Raw genomic sequence first — 19,343 nt, forward strand, 5'->3', positions numbered from 1 at the left:
ATCTGTTCCCATCTGCTTTATAGAGCCACCAGCCCATAGTAGGATTCGACTGTGTGACTTCCCCCCAGAAGTGAGAGTAAATGCCAAAAGCAAAAATTCCTGAAATTAGATGTTAATTCTTGAATACATTTCTTTTTTTTTTAAAGATTTATTTATTTATTATGTATACAACATTCTGCCTCCATGTATGCCCGCACGCCAGAAGAGGGCACCAGATCTCATTACAGATGGTTGTGAGCCACCATGTGGTTGCTGGGAATTGAACTGGGGACCTCTGGAAGAGCAGCCAGTGTTCTTAACCACTGAGCCATCTCTCCAGCCCTTGAATACATTTCTTATGACATTTTGCAAGCTGTCCAGATAGACTTCTTCAAACTACACAAGGCTTTTGTAGACACTTTTCCTTCGCCATAATTTTAATAAATCTAATCTACTGAAGTTGTGCGTGTTGTGTGTATGGTTATTTAAAAGTACAGTTGCGGATGGGGGTGGGCTGGAGAAGTGGTTAGATGGTTAAGAGAGTTCAGTGTTCTTGTAGAAGACAGGGCAGGCAATTCCCAGCACCCACGTCTGGCAGCTCACAACAATCTGTTAACTCCGGCTTCAGGGCCTCCAACCTGTGCCCACAAACACACATACCCCCCCTACATATATACAATTTTTAAATACAAATTAATCTTTAAGAAATAAAATACAGTTGTAGTCCCATGGGTCAACTCTAGGCTGTAAGTTCTGTGGGTTAGTGTACTTGGTTACTGCCAATACTTGGCTGAGAAGTCTGGCATATTTGTGATATAGATAGCCACCACAGTCACCATTTTCTAATTATTGCTTTTTGAGACAGGGTTTCCCCTTGTAGCCTTGACTGTCCTGTGGACCCGGCTGGCCTTGAACCTAAGAGATCTGCCTGCCTCTGCCTCCCAAGTGCTGAGATTAAAGGCGTGCGCCACCACTGCCCAGCTAATTACCTTATCTTATAAAGTAGAAATTCTCCACCAAAGCTACACAGACTATGAAAATCCTTTTTCTGTTTAGTGAAAAGGGGTTCTCACTTTTTTTTTTTTTTAAATTTTTCGAGGCAGGGTTTTTCTGTAGCTTTGAAGCCTGTTCTGTAACTAGCTCTTGTAGACCAGGTTGGCCTCGAACTCAAAGATCTGTGTGCCTCTGCCTCCCGAGTGCTGGGATTAAAGGTGTGCGTCACCACCACCCGGCCAGGTTCTCACTATTGTAACCTTGGCTGGTCTGAAACTCACAGCAATTCTCCTGCCTGAGATCATCATATACCACACCTGGCATGAAAGCTCCTTTTTAACAAACTAGGGCTTTACCAGGGTGCAGCTCTGGCAGAATGCTTGCCTGGCACGCATTACACCTTCCACAAAGCCCCAAGCTAGAGGATACCCAAACACAGAAGATGGCACCTTACACGCTTCTGGCTACATGGCTGCGGTGGACTGAAACAGGACCTATTTTGCAGCTACTGCTGTCTAAGGGAATCTATTTGCTCATCCCTTCCACCTAGGCTAGCCAAGTGACTTGCTTGGACAATATGTGGTACAAGTGATACCCCTGAGTTTCTGAGTCAGGCTTTGAAAGTACCCTTGGTACCATGGTACTCTAGGACCACAATGACAGAGAGACCAACCATCCCACCTAGACACCAACAAATTTCCAAACAAAAGACAGAAAGCCCACACGACCTTTGCAAAGAAATCGTTTAACCAATCTCCAAAGTGTGAAAAGTGAAATGCTTTCTTTAAGCCATTAAGTTTGAGCAGCAACAAGGCATTAAGAATAAATTATCTAATCCTCACAGCAACGCCTGGTAGAGGAAACAGACCTTGGTTGGGACAGCCTGCCAGGCACAAGAACAAGTGTCCCAAGAACTAGAAACAAACGACAGGCCAGGGCTGATAGGTCAGTTCTCTGTTAAAGACAAACACCGTGCAGAATGCCAACAACATAAAGTCGTTTCGTCTTCTATAACCTGCATAGGCAATGTGTCCTGATTTGACACACCACAGGGCTTGACCCAGCGCTTCAGCAAATGTATCCGACAAATGCATTTTCCTACACCTTAAGCCACATACGGAAAAAGAAGTAGAAAGTATCTCATCTTGAGTTGTAAATCATGAGGATGATTATTAAATAATCATTTTAGGAAAATGTACAAGAATGTGTTTTGATCTGCCAAAAAATACCTCAATTTTTGAAATTTAAACAAAATTTACATTTTATTTAGATTGAAATAAACTGTACAAAATTGATTTTATTCACCAAAAATAACGGTAATATTTTCTGTATTACTCTTTAGATAAACCACAAAACATTTATTTTTGAAGGTTTTGCTTATAAATCAAGACACGGTGGTAGATATAATCACGAAAGACAAGAAAACAGACAAGTCGATTGCCTGTATGGGTGGCCTTTGCCTGTCTTCACCGCAGAGCAAAAGTGAATTTACCTGTGGAAAGGGCTATGGAAATGTGGGCTCGACAAAGGAATGTAAACAGCAACAACCAAGTGGGTTGACAGCGCCTGGCTCTGCCGTTCACTTGCTCCTCTGAGGTCCTTCCGTCCTGCACAGACTACTGAAAGCTGCTTACTGAGCTCACAGACTCTGTAACTCCTGGGCTGCTCATCGTGCAGTTGGATTCTGTTGCTTTCTTCTCTGCTCCGCAGTCCTGAGGCTTGGGCTTGCACGTGCTCAGCAAGTGCTCCACTGAGCTATCCCCGGCCCTTGCTCTTTTTTTTTTTGAGACAGTCCCACTATGTAGCCCAGGCTGGACTAAAACTTGTGATCCTCATGCCTCTGCCTTCCAAGTGCTGCTACCACAAATTTTAAGCACCCATAACTCCTACAGGTCAAAAGTCAATGGTGTACACTTCATCGTAATACATTATAAAATGTATCTCTCACAAATTCATTTTTCAAAGGCCTGATAACGCACCACCTGACAACTGAATCCATAATGATAATGTTACGTCTAGAATAACTTTAAAACAGTTCCCGAGTCCCACAGCAGGGAGGCATTCTGACATTCCTGGTGCCAACTCCTACAACAGACAGGTACAGAGAGCATGAGAGTTCAAACAGGAGCCAATACGTGGGTTACCAACAGTTAATGACGCACTTGACTGGAGGTCTTGCGGTACGCGCAGTTAACTGACCCACTATACCTTACGCTTTTCTTCCAAATGGCAAACACAAAGACGACAGTCATTTCAGAAATCTTTTAGGCATTTTCAATGGTTTCCGAATTATTCGTAGGAAGCTCTGGTTTATTTGTATAGAGTTTGATGTATGTGTCCACCATTAAATCCAGATCATGTTTTATATCAAAATTTATGTTAAGTAAAGCCAAATTACTTGACCTCTGGTCTGTCAAAGTGTTCCGCAGATACGCCTTGAGACGCTTCCGTCCGTTTTCATAACGCTCATTCTCAACTTTCATCACAGGGAGAATACACAGGACCTTCAGCAAGGCATACACATTGGGGAAAAACTTGATGTCTGGAAGATGCAGGGCTTCGTAGATGGTGGACGGGAGCTCGATGTCTTTCCCCCTGTGCTTCCACTTGATTCTCCAACAGTGCAGCTCGGCTGAGAGCGTGTCAGGGTTGGGCAGGTCACTTCTGTACATGTCGGCATGGTGCTCCTCTGAGGTGTTGAACTTGAGCTGCCCCATCACCGAGGGGACCAGGGACAGGCATTTCAGAGCTTTGAGGTGCTGCTCAGAAAATATATCTTTCAGCTCCTGAATAATGTGCTCCACCGTGGGAACACTGAGGGTGTCTTTATAGTAACTCTCCGAGGTCAGCTGAGATTCCACGTTACCTTGCTGGGCCCTCCGGAATTTCCCCGGGAGTTTCATTTGAACGTCAAGTTTGGTTGCTAAGTTTGTGGCTTCCTCAAACCAAAACTCGTGATAAACTTCGATGTTCTCCATCACCTCGTTAAGCGAATGCAGTACTGCAGTCAGACTGCTGGCTGCAAAGAAGACATCCGAGGTTTGTCCCTGGAGATTCTTCCCAAAGGCTCTCGTAAAAGATAACACATTCTTAAGAACAACAATGGTAACGATGAAATCGAAGTCTGTCACTGCGCTACAGAGGACAAATGCTCGCCCCGCTACGCAGTTATTCCACCTGATACTCGTGTCGCTGTTTATGCCGTCTAAACACAGAACAAGCGCTTGCAGGAGATCCACCAAGACCTCAAAGGCGTCGTGCCTGCCTGTCCACTGGGAATGGCAGATCTCCTTCAGTTCTTTCCCTCGCTCTTCACTGTTCTGGAAAAGAACAGAGATCACATTGTCAAGTTCTAAGAGCAGCTGTGGTGACCGGTGGAAAAAAGAACAGACTTCCTCGATCGTCCCTAACGCCATGGACACCCCGACCACAGGGACAGACTTCGCCAGCCAGGCATTCAAGGCACAGGAGGAGCAGAGGGTGTAGACGGCCTGGGGGTATTTTTCTAAAAGTCTCGAGGCAACAACTTTCATCTTGGAAGAAAACCCACTGGACACAATGTAGGCCTGACCACGGCAATACTCCATATTCAACCCCCACTTCTCAGTTATCGTAGTGTGAAATTTCACAGCCAAAATCTCTGCATCGGCTTCGTATGGCAGGAAGCCCACAAACTCCTCTCTCAGGTTGTGAGCTTCATCGACAAACCTCACCAGCACGGGCAGCTGCTCCTCTCCTGCTATGTCCACCACGTCATCCGTGATGATAGAGAAGAAGTGTGAGTCCCTCACTTCCCTGAGCGTCTCCTCCCGGATGCAGCTCTCGCAGATCTCCAGCATCTGTCTCTGCTGAGCTTTAGAGCAGAAGAGCGTGTTCACCGCTGTAGTCTCAAATCGCTTCCGCAGGACCTCTTCTCCAGAATTGATCCGGCACTCCAGCAAGGCCTGAAAGTTGTCTGGAGCGAAGAGGCCTTCTGGGACCTCATCAGCCTCGTGCCCATCCAAGGGTATGTTCTGCTTCCCCATGAGAATCAGGATCTCAAACAGCGACTTGAGGTACTCTTTGTTCTCCTTCTCTTCGAGAGTGAGAGGCAACACGTTTCCATCCTGCTGGTTCCCTGTTTCGGCACTGGGGTTCTGAGCAGTGTTGTTAGTTTCCTGTTCTTGTTCACAAGCTTCCTCAACTGGAAAACAAAGGAACCACAAAAGACAAAATAGATCACAGTTTTGATTGGCTAAATATCTAAAATCTACAAACTCATTCATTCACCACTAAAAGAACACTGACAGGATAGGACCCAAATTAAATTAGTAAAATGAAGACACAAATGCTGTGGACAGACTTTAATAAACACAAATGCTGTTATGAAGTAGGGACAATTTTTAATAACATTACACCATGAGAAGAGGACAGTGTTTCCACAGGTATCTTACATGTATCACACTACTTTCTTCAGGCGGATGCCATCAACCCCACTTGACTGCACAGTTGTCTTTCCTAGTCCAGAGTGCTCCATGTAAGCCAGGCCATGTTGTCTCTAATTACAAACTCCGCCCTCAGTGGTTCCAACTGCTAGCAACTCACAACGCTACAAGTTCTGAACTCTGCTCTCTCCTCTGGGTTCATCTGTTAAGCGCCATAGGCTATCAGAGATGCTAACAACATCTAAGTGAGGGTGTTTACTTCAATCTAGCAGCTTGTTTTGTTCTACTCTGTTTCTATCTTTCCTGCCTTTCTTTGCTGAGCATGTTTCTTTATCTATAAAGAAGGAAAATATTATTTATCATGCAGCTACTGTGGGAATTAAACAAAGCACCAGGATGATAAATGGTATCAGCCAAAGCTATGTCTATAGCAGCAAAAGAAGATAAAGGAGGAGAGATGGTGTCCACTGGTAAGAAAAGAAGCAATTTCTAGTCCCATCATTTGACGACACAGCTTACACATCAACATCAGCACCTACAGAGACTGTAACCACTACACCCAAAATACCCACTGCCTTACAGCCAGGAACTAATTATGTTCCACGATGTGCGTGGCTGGCTTTTCTGGAGCACTCCTTCCCTACAGGGACCCCTAACCACTCCGAGGGCCTCGAGGGGAGAAGGCGCTGTGCTCTGCACATGACAATGTGGGCAGCACAACAACTCTGCACACAGGGGATCCTCCAGGCTGCAGGACAACGTTAACCACAGTTTTACACTCACACTCAAGGAAGGTTTCGGATATGAAACACATTTATTTGTTCTTACCAGGTCAACCCTTTTAAAAAGGAATTCAAAAGCGTCATCAACATTATCACTTACTTTTTTTCTGCTTCAGTGTTCTGATTTCATCTTCACTCTAAGAAAGAAAAAATTTAAGACAATCATCTTTAGTAAATCATCTAGACTTAAGCCTGTTCAGAGCAAAAAAAAAATCTCATTTGAGAGTTTAAGGGGCTTTGTTTTTAAAGAAAGTGTCTCATGTACTCCAGAGTGGTCTTGAACTAAGTAGCTGTGGATGACCTTGAACTTCTGACACTTTGCCTTTACCTCCCAAGTACTGGTTTATGTGGTACTAGGAATTGAACCCAGGCCATCATTCATGCTACACAAGTATTCTGATCAGCAAGACTACATCCCTAGCTCCAGAGAGAATCAATTCTTCACACTGAATACATTCTTAAGACACATAATAGGAAACCAAAACCATGTGACATGCTCTTGATTCCAAGCTTATACTGAAGTACTAGAAGAAAAACGACGTATTGTTGACCTACTTTCTCCCTAATGTATCCTAACCGGACAAATGCATACTGAGTGATAATTGAGATGAAGATAGACCACAGCACTTAGCGTCATATTCACGAGGACACGATGACTCCTCTTCCCAATCTAACCCTAAATGTCACAAAACCAGGAGGCTGCTGACCACAGAACTTCATGAGAAGGCCTAGGAAGTACAAAGTGAGGCACCAGCTCAGAAGAAAAAGCAACAGAGTTTCTCTGTACCCCAAACCATCAGAGGTAGAACTTTCCAGATCAGTCTTGCATTCTCCCACCAACACTCTCTAGTGTTTGTATACACTCCACCACTATCTGTGGCAGGAAAGCAGTGCCAACGAAAGCCAGAGACAGCAGGGCACCCGATGGGCTCTCAGGACACTGCACTAACAGAACCATTAGCATGCTGGCTAAGTTGACAGCCCTCCCCTAGCCCAGAGGGCGCAGTTAAGGAATGGCAAGTGTGGAAGTGTGCCTGTCATGAAAGGCGGGCACAGGGAAGCGACAGCTGATGCAAAGGACGGCCATGTGAGTAAGTGTGAGCACTCATCCAGGACAAATCCCAGAGAAGCAGAAGGGAAAAGACGAGAGATTAAGTCCTGAGATGTAAACACGTCATCAGACTACTCAATACAGGAACTGAAAATACACTATGGCACTTGTTTTTATAATTGGTGGTGCTTGGGACTGAACCCCGTGCCCCGCAAATGCCAGGCAAACACTGTAATACCTGGCTGTATGCCTGACCCTGTTCAATAAAATTTAAATGTCCACAATAAAAAACTTCAGAAAAGCTGGACAGTGGTGGTACACGCCTTTAATCCCAGCATTCAGGAGGCAGAGGCAGGCGGATCTCTGTGAGTTCGAGACCAGCCTGGTCTACAAGAGCTAGTTCCAGGACAGGCTCCAAAACCACAGAGAAACCCTGTCTCAAAAAAAAAAAAAAAAAAAAAAAAAAAAAATTCTCAGGAAGAATAGTGGACCACTTGAGGAAGCACCAGAATTCAGGGACAATGGAGACACACATACAAGATCCTGTGGTCTATAGGTACCCCCTGTGTGCTACCTAACATTTGAAATAAACAACATGAAGAGCCTTAAAAAAACACCTTTGAGAACTACGGGAGACTACAAAAGGCTGCAGCTAATATGTTGCCTTTGTTTAACTCTGTGAAGCTATGTTACTGTGCCTGTGTAAAACACCTGATGGTCTAATAAAGAGCTGAACGGCCAATAGCAAGGCAGGAGAGAGAAATAGGCAGGGTTGTATGCAGAGTATAAACAGAAGGAGAAATCTGGGAGAGGGAGGAAGATGTCAGGGGCCAGGCACGCAGTCACCCAGACAGCCACAGAATAAGAGTGAAGGTAAGGTATAAAGAAGAAAAGGAAAAGCCCAAAGGCAAAAAGTGGTTGGGATAATTTAAGAAAAGCTGGCAAGAAACAAGTCAAGGACTAGTATTCATAACTAAGAATAAGCCTCCGAGCGTTTTATTTGGGAGCTGGGTGGTGGACCTCCCCCCACAAAAAGCCAAAAGAGTAAAACATCACACAACATTGAAGAGCTAACTTGTCTTCAAAACTAGGTGAGGGGGAGCTGAGTCAGTAAAACGGCTTAGCAGGCAACAGTGTGTGCCTCCCAAGCCTACCCCGGGCTCCCATGATAGGGCAAGGGTGTGTGCCTCCCAAGCCTACCCCGGGCTCCCACGATAGGGCAAGGGTGTGTGCCTCCCAAGCCTACCCCGGGCTCCCACAATAGGGCAACGGTGTGTGCCTCCCAAGCCTACCCTGGGCTCCCACAATAGGGCAACGGTGTGTGCCTCCCAAGCCTACCCCGGGCTCCCACAATAGGGCAACGGTGTGTGCCTCCCAAGCCTACCCCGGGCTCCCACAATAGGGCAACGGTGTGTGCCTCCCAAGCCTACCCCGGGCTCCCACAATAGGGCAACGGTGTGTGCCTCACAAGCCTACCCCGGGCTCCTCAGGTGTCCACATGCCTGCTGCCATGAATGTGTGCCTAATGAATAATTAATTACGTAACTGAAAATAAAAATGAACCGGGGTAACGTGTATATAAGGGTGTTCACCCAAGGTCAACAAAGACAGGTAGGTTTTAGCTATCTGAAAGGTGGCAAAGGATTATAAAAGCACATATAATTTATACGACATTATAAACTTTTTCTAGATCCTGTCACCAATAATAGCAAAATTCTCCACTCTAAAACAGTCTAGATCTCCTTGCCACCAGTCCAGGAAAGCAATGAGCTAGTAACCTGTAATCAACACCCGGCCTTGTCCCAAGCCAACAACTATCAGCTGGGCTCTATCTGGAGGAGCTTTTCCAACTTAAACAGCACTACGACAGACTAACCATCTCAATAAACACGGCTCACTTCCTAGCACGCTACCTGGGAGACACAGAATACCACAGGAGAGCTGCTAACAAGTGCTTCCGTGCTTGATGTAACAGGATGTGCAGAGAGAGCAAAGCTGAGGAGGCAGAGACATACCAACTCTTTTATTCGTTTTCTGTGTCTGCTATGTGGGTTGTTCAAATGACTGGTGAGGTCAAATATTGTTGGTATTGCATTATCTCGAAGAACTGTACGGTAAGGACTCTGAAAAAGAAAATGTATCAATTCAGAAAAGGTCCCTAAAAAAAAAAAAAGTAAATAAAATCCTCCATTAATGACTTCTCTAGAGCTTCTTTACCTGTCTCTAAAGTACAGACACGCAAATTCCGATGCCCTTCTGTTCTGTCCTCCATTAGCTACCAAGTCTATAGGAATCACAGGTCTCCGGAGTTTTCTATGCCCTTTAATGTGCAATTACAATGCTCCCCCTTCCCTGCCATTCCCTCCACTGTTGCTAGCACTGGAAAATATCAAGGCAGTAAAAACATGAACTTGACCAATGCCTTTTTAGACTCCAGTTCCTTGATCTAAATAGGAGTCAGGTGTCAAGTAGTTCACGTCTTCCAAAATGAAATTATTCACATACTAAGGATAACAAAATACATAATCACAAGTCTACCAACACTCAACTAGGTATTTCTAAACTCCCTTCTTGTCTCAATGATCTGATCACTAAAAAGGCACCTTTCTCTGCCCTGCTGTCTCACCAGAAGCTGGACCTAAACCTGCATAGTGACAGTCTTCCATAGTGAGCCAAGAGGAAGCTGGGACAACAAGAACTTAATTAAGGAGAGTAGCTGATAAATCACTATCATTCCCACTAGTTAGTTCAAGGAGAGAGTGACATTTATTTCTCTCTCCAGTTATAGGAAAACACAAAGCATACTTCATTTGAGGAACTTTCTTGGTGGTAGTGATATTTCAAAGCTGACTTCTCTGAACTTTTTCACCTTGGTAAGGGAGGTTGGGAAGACAGGACAGAAAAATGTATCCAAATGAAACAATCTGCTTGGATTCCATCCAGAGGTGCTGTGAGCACTCAGGGAGAATTACTAGTTAGTCAGTGTTTTCTAATTCAATCCCACACATCACAGAAAACAAAAAGTCTAATTTATTATTATTAATTATTATATTTAATTTTTTGATAAGTTGAGACATGGTCTCACCATATTGCTCAAGTGGCCTTCAACTCATGATCCAATCTACCTCTGCCTCTTTACTGTTGGAATGACAGCTATGAGCCACCATGCCAGGCGCTCACTCTCTTTCTCCAGGGGTTTCTGAGTAGCTTTGGAGCCTGTCTTGGAACTCACTCTGTAGACTAGGCTGGCCTCGAACTCAGAGATCCTCCTGCCTCTGCCTCCCGAGTGCTGAGATTAAAGAGTGCACCACCACCACAGGGCACAAAATGCAATTTCTCAATACTTGGCTCCTAAGGTGGACTAAGAACTCTGAGTCTACCAGGAAGTCTGAGTTGGGATTGGTATGGACAAAGCTACAGAGGAAAGTTCACCTATGATACCCTGGGCTTTTCATCTTTCTCACTAAGCCAAAGTCTCAAAATTAAACATAATCAACATCAAATAGTTGGGTGATTGGGGGGATTAGAGGAGGGAGGAGATAGTCTAGAGAATTTTCAAAATTCAAATTTAGCAGACAAAGCAAAGACCAGAAAAACTGGAATATGAATGAAAATGATATATTCTATATTCATTTATAAATACACATGTCAAAAGGATTAAATCTAACTCACATGAACAATGCTAATTCCACATCACAGTTTACTCTTCGCAATTTAAAGGAACCACGCTTATCTTACTCTAGCACCAAAGATAACAGGTTTTGTTTTTTTGTTTGTTTGTTTTTTTTTTGATAATAGAGGTTTTGGCTTTGGCAGAACTGCTCATGTATGCTAAAAAGCTCTTAAATGCCAAGCTAATGAAGCCAGCAGGCTCACATGTTTCCATACAGTTATCATGCGAGCCAGTCTTCAAGATGCTTGTTCTGCACACACAGAAAGAACATGTCTCCCATTTAAGTTAATTTACTAAAGATGAAAGAAGCATTGGGAATTACAAAAAGCAAAACTAGCTATTCTATTTCTACTCTATGCTCTGACTAAAGTCAGCTACATTAGTGAGCTATATTTTAAATTTTTCAGATTAATCAGGCTAGAATTACACAGTTAAAAGATGATATTCACTATACTAAAAGTAAAAATGCATGGTTTGTGTATTTTAAAATGAACACAAAAGCAGTTTGCCTTTAAAACACACGGCTGATCAGTATAACGCTTGTAACAAAGCAAGGTTAAAAAAAAAAATCCCTCAAATATTTGTGATTAAATTGTTGAACCGGAATTGGCTCACCTCCCAATGACTTCACAAGTATCTGCTTCAATTAATATTGAGAAATAAAATAACCCAATCATTCTTTAGTTTTCTGATGCCTCTGCAAAATGTATCTGAAAAAAATATCAAAATAAATTGCTTCATAATAATATATAGTGTACCTTCAAGTCAAGTTCACGTCTATCCAAGCCTAATCAGAACGTTAGTTATACCTAAGAATGCTATGGATTTACCAAACTTTTTCTTGTTGGTTTCTGGTCCACACATGTCAATCAAATCTGCCTGTTTCTTTTATGAATCACATTCTCTTACTAGAGAATCTTAGAACATTAGAAACCCTAAGATTTTGTTCAGGCCCAGAAGGGAAAGGTCTGGGGGTAAGAACAGCTTCATGTTACCCATGTGATACAGATTCTTGTTCTAGCTAGTCCTTAAAATTACACAGTGGGAATGAGGTAAGAGCATCATTCCTAGGTGAGACTGCCATTCACAAGAATGCTCTAGAAGAGCTGGGGTTAACTCAGTGGTAGAGTGGTAGTGGTACAGAAGGCCCCGGGTTCTATCCCTAGAACCACATTAAAACAAAACAAAAAAACTCTAGAAAAGTAGCTTGAAATGAACAGCCACAGTATTACACATGTACATTTCTGTAAGTTTAAAAGTTATTATCTCTAGTGAGGTGGGGAGGGGGCATCAAGAAAAGAGGGGTTTAAAAAGTCAAGGTTTTTTTTTTTTTTTTTTGGTTTTTCGAGACAGGGTTTCTCTGTGGCTTTGGAGCCTGTCCTGGAATTAGCTCTGTAGACCAGGCTGGTCTCGAACTCACAGAGATCCGCCTGCCTCTGCCTCCCGAGTGCTGGGATTAAAGGCGTGTGCCACCATCGCCCAGCAAAAGTCAAGTTTTTGAGAGCAAGCAGATACTACTACTAGACTCCAGACCTATCTTCAACTCAAATTGTATAGGCAGACATTCAATAAAAACTGACATTGCAAACCAGACAGCAAGGGAGGAGAGGCCACGCTCTTACTTACAGTTCGACAGATCATAGAGGTCTCGAAGTGTTTGGCGCATAGTCGATAATGCTTATTTAGCTGATCGGGGGTTTTGTCTTCTAAGTCTGCTCTCCTACAATTTTCAACCCACTTCTGGCATCTATAAACAAAACCAAAGTATAATTATGAAATATAAAGTCAAAGTTTAAATTTTAGCGTTTGGGCTGGGCATAGGAGCACACACCTATAATCTCAGTACTTGGGAGGTTGAGGCAGGAAGATTCTGAGTCTGAGACCAGCCTAAACTACATAGGAAACCTCATCTCAAAACATATTTAATCTGAGTCAGGCATGGTACATATATATGTTTTTTTTTTGGGGGGGGGGTCTTTCAAGACAGGGTTTCCCTGTGTAACAGTCCTAGCTGTTCTAGAACTAGCTCTTGTAGTCCAGGCTGCCCTTAAACTCACAGGGATTCACCTGCCTCTGTGTTGCAAGTGCTGGGATTAAAGGCGTGCGCCACCAAGGCCTGGCCTGATATACACACCTTTAATCCCAGGTGCTGGGATTAAACAAATAAATAAATATATTTGGAGCAGGCAATTATCTCTTTTAAAGGGCCACAGACCATACATAAAAGTTTAGTTAAAAATATATAAACATATTTATAAATAGACTTAAAACAGAAATCAGTGCCAAGTGTGGCACATGACTTTGATCCCAGCACTCAGGAAGAAGAAGCAGGCAGATTTCTAAGTTTAAGGTCTGCTTAAGCAAAGCAAGTCAGGGTTACAAGAGAAACCCTGTCTTGAAAAACAAAAAGAAAAAAAAAAAACAAAAAACAAGTATCGACAATGTAGAGAAAGAGAAATCAGTCATTTGAAATTAATTTCTGTATGTAGTATAAAGATAACTATATTCCCCCCAGCACAGGGGATAGAACCTGGAACCTCACTTATGCTAATCAAGGTCTTTAGTCCTGAACTCCATCCCCTGGCTGAAGACACCTTTGGAATTTCTACCAAGCCTGCTGTCAGATGCCGCATTACAAATCAAACTTTTACTATTCCCCAACAAACTGTAATTCCCAATCTTCCTTATGTCAGTAACTGTTTTATGTTAAAAGCCTCAGGAGTCTGAGAGAGATGGCTCAGTGGGTGGAAGCCGTGCAAGCCTGGGGATCTGAGTTCAGATCACTACGCCCACACGAAAAGCTGTGTCTGCAGCTCTAACCCTATGGGAGCAGAGACAGGAGGCTTGCCGGGGTTTGCTGGCCACTAGCCCGGCTACAGGTTCAGTACCCACACTACCCTCATAACACATACATAATCTCGGGAGTTACCCTTGACTGTTTTCTCTTATAACCCACACCCAAACTATTGGCAAATTAAGTTGGCTTCATCACCAAACTTTATCTAAAACGCACAATGTACCTCTTCCTCCTCTTCTGATCTGGACTATTGCAACAGTCGATCCCTGGTCTTCCTGCTTTCACTTTTGCTCCCCTACAATGAACAAGCAGCCAGAAATCCCTGGGAGAACCTCTCTCAGCTCTAAGTTCTCCTGCTTCACTCAGAATAAACCCCGGAGTGTTTCCACAGACAACTTCCTGAACAGCTTGTGACTCCCATACACACCTCATCAGCAAGCATGCCTTGACTGCACTCTTCCTGTCTCCAGACTTCCTAAGGTATTTCATGGATGTCCCCTGCCCTAATTCAACTCTTTGCTCAAATTCACTGCGGTGAGACTTTTATTACTCCCTCTGTTTAAAATAGCAATTGTGCCTCTCTTATTATCATTTTTTTTTCTTTAAATGGGTAAGTGAGACAAGATCTCACAACTGTAGCCCTAAATGTCCTGGAACTTGCTTTAACTCAGGCTGGCTTCAAAACTCAAGCTAATTCTCCTGCCTCCTCAGAGCTAGGATTACAGTGCACGTCACCAAACGCAGCTCCCTGGCTATGGTTTTTTTTTCTTTAAAGTCTACTTATTGCCGGGCGGTGGTGGCGCACGCCTTTAATCGCAGCACTTGGTAGGCAGAGGCAGGCGGATCTCTGTGAGTTCGAGACCAGCCTGGTCTACAAGAGCTAGTTCCAGGACAGGCTCCAAAACCACAGAGAAACCCTGTCTCGAAAAAGCAAAAGAAAAAAAAAGTCTACTTATTTATATGCATGAGTGTATTACACTTTGAGCCTGGTACACACAAAGGCCAGAGGAGGTTGTTCATGAGATCCCCTGGAAACGGAGTTACAGGGGGTTAAGTCACCCGAGGTGGGCTCAGAACCCAGGTCTTCTGCAAGCGCAGCAAGTGCTCTTCAGCGCTGAGCCGTCTTTGCAGCTGCTCCCTGGCTACCTTTAAACTCTTCCAACCCCTGCTGTATTTTTCTTTAGGGTATTTCTCATTTGGGGGGCACACTACTGTAAATATTTTACTTCCAGTTTCCCACCACTTGAACGTAACCTCTGAGAGCAGGGACTTTTCACTGGCTCATCTGTTACCCTGCGCTCAAACCAATTTCTACCAATTGTAGGCTTTCGATAAATATTTGTCCAACTAATAAATAGCATGCTACATTACAACGCCTGTTGATAGATCTGCTCCCTCCACGGATTAGGCGCTTTCTGCGGTTCCTGACAGCATTCCCAGGGTCCCCAGCACCTGACACGAGTACTCCAAACACGGCTAAGCACTGACTTTTAAATGAATGGACCAACAAGAGAGCCCCGTGAAACCCTATCAATCACACTCAGTCCCTACGCCTCTCAGAGCACGACCCGGAGGATGAGCTGCCCCAAGGGAAGAGTGAAGTTTCAATACCTATTCCCACGCCCTCACACGCGTCCTCGGAGCTCCCCACAATAACCGAGGGAGACAATGAGTAACGGTCCGCCTCTGAACGCCGAGAACGATGACAACCCCGAAGGAGGCAGCAGTTGTGACCCGATTGAAGATCAAAGCAAGCGGCCCGACTCCAAACAGAAACACCGTCCCAGGAGCAGAGGCAGGGCCGCCGGGACAGCAACCCGGGAGTCCCACCCTTCCCTTGACAGCTAGGAAAATGAGCCGGACGACGGAAGCCGCTCGGCGCCCCCGGGGTGGCACCCTCTCGGCCGGGTCCCCGAGGGCGCAGCAGCGCACGTGCACCCGACTCCGCGCCCCGCTCACCTACCTGGCCGGGTCCCGAGGGAACCTGAAGAAGGCCAGGTCGGACTGCGTGCTCTTCCGTGTGCAGTTCGGGGCGGCGCAGAAGTTCGGCATGGTCGTCCGGCCACCGGCCGGTCCAGCCCTCCCCTCCCCGCCTCGTCAGGGCAGCAGCACGGCCGCCCCGCGGGGCCGGGGAGGGGAGCTGGGCCGGCCAGCCGGCCGGCTACGCCAGGCCGCGCGCGCGGAGGAGGGGCTGGCAGGCGAAGCCGCGAGGGACAGGAGGGGCGCGCGGGCCGAGGCCGGGCTGGGGCCGCGGCTCCACAGTGCTGTGAGCGGCCGGGAGGATTTACCGCCGCCGCCGCCGCTGCTGCACCTCCAGCCCGCCCGGGACGCTGCCGCCTCCTTCCCACAATGCACCCTGGTGCTCGGGGGTGCCCTCTCTCCTCTCAGCCTCCTCCTCCTCTCCTCGCCGGCGACCTTTCCCGCGGGCGAGCATGCGCACACGAGCCGAGCGCTTCCGACCGGGCGTGGGCTGGTGGCGGCAGAGCTCGGCGCCTCTGCCTCAGTGCGCACGCGCACAGCCCAACCCGCGCGAGGGAGGCATTGCGCATGCGGCCTAGCCTCCCGGGACTCCGGAGCCAGCAGAAGCCAGGGCTTCTCTGGTAGGTTTGTCGTCCTTCAGGTCCCCGGGGCGAGTTCTGACGTTACCGCCACGGCCGCGTCATCCTGCTTTTTGAGTAGCCGCGCTTAGGCGTCCGTTGCATGGATGCCATAGACTCTTAGGACCACAGAATCCGCACGACTTTGGTGACTGCTTTGCAAATTCCGTGCACGGATTGGACGCAAACGTGGGGGTTGTAGAGGCTTTAATTTTTCCCAGCGTTGCCTCTCGGTTACTTTTATAACCCGGTTAGTGCGAGTTTGCCAGCCCCACACCTCGACTAGACGCTAAGGGCGAAAATTCAGAAAAAGCAGAAACTTCCCTGGTGGCTTCTTGAAGAGCAGGAATAGCGAAATGATTAGACCAGCAGCACCCTAGAGACTGATACCTCGGGGCTTCTCACCGTCGTGGCCTGATCATGTTCCTGTGTGACTTAATGCCGAAATGAGTGGTCGCTGTTTAGAGCAAAGGATTAGTATCAAGTTTTGCGTGAAATTGAACAAGTCTGCCAGTGAGACCCACCGTCTTTTGAAAGGGTTTAGGTAGGGCGGGAAGATGGCCTAAATGCATAAAAAGTTCGTCCAGTCACGCACAGGACGGATGAAAACACCCAGAAAGTCAAGGACTCGGCTTTTTCAAACAGACAGTTAACGGTGAGAATGCTGCAGAATGTTAGACTCATTCTGAAAGAAAACCTGAACATGAGAAAAATGTCTGCCAAAGTTCCAGCGAGTATTCTAAAGGATGAGCCTGAACCCGAGAAATTTGAATTCCCTCTGATTCATTCAAAGGAAATTACGAAAAACCATTTTATAGTGAGGGAAAGGGCAACAAGTTCTGAGATGTGGAGTCCTTTGCAGCAGAAAGCTGGTGGGCAAATGTCTCTGCCTGTGTTGAATCCCAGAATCCACGTCCCCACCCCCACTCCCGCCAGCCAGCTTCTGCAGGGCCAGCCTCAGTCAGCAAGCATTCCGCCTAGGGTGGCTCAGCATTGGTTCACATCCTGCTGAAATGAGCCTGAGGTCGCCAGAACCTGACCAGGGAGCTGTCCTCATCTGCTTTTCCTCTCTGGCTCCTCCTTCACGCTGGGCAGGATCCAGCTACATATAATACTGATCTATGGGGTTCTCTTCCTTGCTGTTCCCAACCTTCTTGGAGGGCTTGTGACTGTTGACTTCTGGTGATAGTTTGTTTTTTATTTCAGCAAGTGTGGCTCTCTTCAGTGCCTGTAGCTCGGCTTGGGGCTACCCTGCACATCCTGCTGTCCCAGGGGATCATGCCAGTGAGAAGAGCGGGTCTAAGTCTATTTCTGTGAGACATAATTTTCTGAGGGGACCCCAAAAGAAGGCCTGCAGTTTCAGCCTGCTTCACAGTCAGGGCCTGAGAGGTGTGGTACAGAAGGCAGTGTGATCTAACCCGAATGACTCACGGTTGGCCTACAATAGTTACCTCACAGAACTCCCTTCCTCCGACAGGAGAGTTAGGTGTGTCTCATTCTCCTGTACTTTGGACCACCATTCTTTTGGGTACCTTCTGCTAGAAGAGAAGGGTTGGCCCTAGAACATTTAAGCCATGAGACCCAGGTGAAGGCCGTGATGTCCCATGAAGAGACTAGGTGATTCCTCGGGTTTCACGTTAAGGGAGTCTGGGATGCGGTGCCGATTCACACACGACATTTATTTAGTTACTGAGGTCAAGTGTGTTTTGGATGGTGTTGAGCTCTGTAGTGAGATTGCTAAGGATAGGTGGGGTTGACGGAGGAGGCGGTTTTTAACTATATCCGTGAAGAAGGGTGAGAGAAAGGACGGTGAGATTGGAGGATGCACAGGAGGTGGTACAGCATGAGGCGGGGTAAAAAGAAAATGCACTTTTAGTGTTAAAATACTTGGGTCAGGCGGGGGGCAGGTAGTAGTGTTGCAGACGAGGAATTTGAAAACTTTGGGCTTCCTCTCTTCTGCCCTTAATTTTATGCTAGTAGTTTATACATTGCTACCCCTATCTGCAGGTAGGTTTATGACAAACTCCCTTGTTAAAGCAGCTAATTGGACCTCCCCGCCCCCAAAAGCAGGCTATACAAATTTAAACAGTCTCTTCGTACCTCCCTGTCAGAGTTCACGGAATGAAACTTGTCTCAAGAGGGTTGCAAGTACTCCACATCTGAGAAAGCATCTCAGAATGCCTAAGGGGGTGCAGAGGGAAGGGAAGCAACAGCATCTCAGCGCTGGCCAGTGTCTGCCTTACCCAGGGGTTCTGACACTTAGTGACTCACTTGCTAAGAAATAATACTGGTTCGTAATCCTCACAGCATAATTCACTTTACTGTCTCTCCTGCTTTCAAAAGGTCTCAAGGCCGGGTGTGGCAGCACACACCCAGACTTGGCAGGCAGAAGCAGGTGGACCTTCAGTTGTGAAGTTCCTTGAAAGCTAGATCTTGTCGTCTAGCAAAGCTCTTGAAGAGGGGTGGAGAAATGGCTCAGCATATTCAGAGCACCAACTTCTTCCAGAGGACCCCGGTTCAAATCCCAGCACCCACGTGGAAGCTCACACAAAGATACATGCAGTTGTAACACCAATTCAGTTCGCATGACATAATATCTGGGAGCTGGAGAGATGGCTCAGTGGTTAAGAGTGGTTCTTGTAGAGAAACGGGGCTCATTTCCCAGCACCCACATGGCAGCTCACAACTGTCTTTAATTCCAGTTCCAGAGGACCTAACACCCATGGCAAAACACCAGTGCGCATAAAATAAAAACTAATTTTAAAAAAGTATATATTAAAAAAAAAACTCTTAAATACAAGCAGCACCTTATAGACTTCTCCCTGCTTAGTAGTTCCAAGACATCCCACTTCTAGGTTGTCCTGTGAGATGAAGTTCTGGTTCCTCCATGCTTGCCACTCAGGACAGTACATTTTAGGATGAAGTCCCCACTACTGCAATAATTTTGATGAATTCATTGATCTTTTCTCTGGTCTTGTAATCATTACATAATAGTGTGTCCATGGGCACAGACAAGGATCCCACACCACTATTTTCAGGTCTTATCT

The 19,343-nt window shown here is 45.9% G+C and overlaps 2 protein-coding genes across 3 annotated transcripts; one reads left to right on the plus strand and one right to left on the minus strand.

Annotated features, from left to right (window-relative positions):
* Positions 1 to 217: 217 nt before the first annotated feature.
* On the minus strand, positions 218 to 16,099 carry LOC121448349 (52 kDa repressor of the inhibitor of the protein kinase-like). 2 transcript variants are annotated; one of them, XM_041652313.1, is made up of 6 exons: positions 15,663 to 16,099; positions 12,529 to 12,649; positions 9,245 to 9,352; positions 6,279 to 6,315; positions 4,686 to 5,155; positions 218 to 4,292 (listed from the first exon to the last, which is right to left on the minus strand). In XM_041652313.1, the coding sequence occupies exons 1-6, from the start codon at positions 15,749 to 15,751 to the stop codon at positions 3,237 to 3,239; spliced, it is 1,881 nt and encodes a 626-aa protein (XP_041508247.1). In that variant the 5' UTR covers positions 15,752 to 16,099; the 3' UTR covers positions 218 to 3,236. The 2 variants fall into 2 exon arrangements, with proteins under 2 accessions (XP_041508247.1, XP_041508239.1); XM_041652305.1 differs by having other exon boundaries at positions 218 to 5,155.
* A 643-nt stretch (positions 16,100 to 16,742) lies between these two features.
* On the plus strand, positions 16,743 to 17,308 carry LOC121452543 (protein GVQW3-like). The gene is given in 2 exon segments (XM_041658748.1): positions 16,743 to 16,839; positions 16,842 to 17,308. Coding segments are annotated over 2 exon segments (564 nt in total).
* The last annotated feature ends 2,035 nt before the right edge of the window (positions 17,309 to 19,343 follow it).

Source organism: Microtus oregoni, unplaced genomic scaffold (assembly GCF_018167655.1).
Source record: "Microtus oregoni isolate MIOR12 unplaced genomic scaffold, Mior012 000000F_ref0000247, whole genome shotgun sequence".
In the NCBI taxonomy this organism is placed as follows: domain Eukaryota; kingdom Metazoa; phylum Chordata; class Mammalia; order Rodentia; family Cricetidae; genus Microtus; species Microtus oregoni.

What these genes read in the sequence shown, in the direction of transcription:
- LOC121448349 (XM_041652305.1), bottom strand. Translation starts at nt 15,751, where the DNA reads ATGCCGAACTTCTGCGCCGCCCCGAACTGCACACGGAAGAGCACGCAG. An exon ending in TTCCCTCGGGACCCGGCCAG is followed by an intron (nt 12,650 to 15,662) that starts GTAGGTGAGCGG and finishes TTTTGTTTATAG; the next exon opens with ATGCCAGAAGTGGGTTGAAA. An exon ending in GAAAACGAATAAAAGAGTTG is followed by an intron (nt 6,316 to 9,244) that starts GTATGTCTCTGC and finishes TTTCTTTCTTAG; the next exon opens with AGTGAAGATGAAATCAGAAC.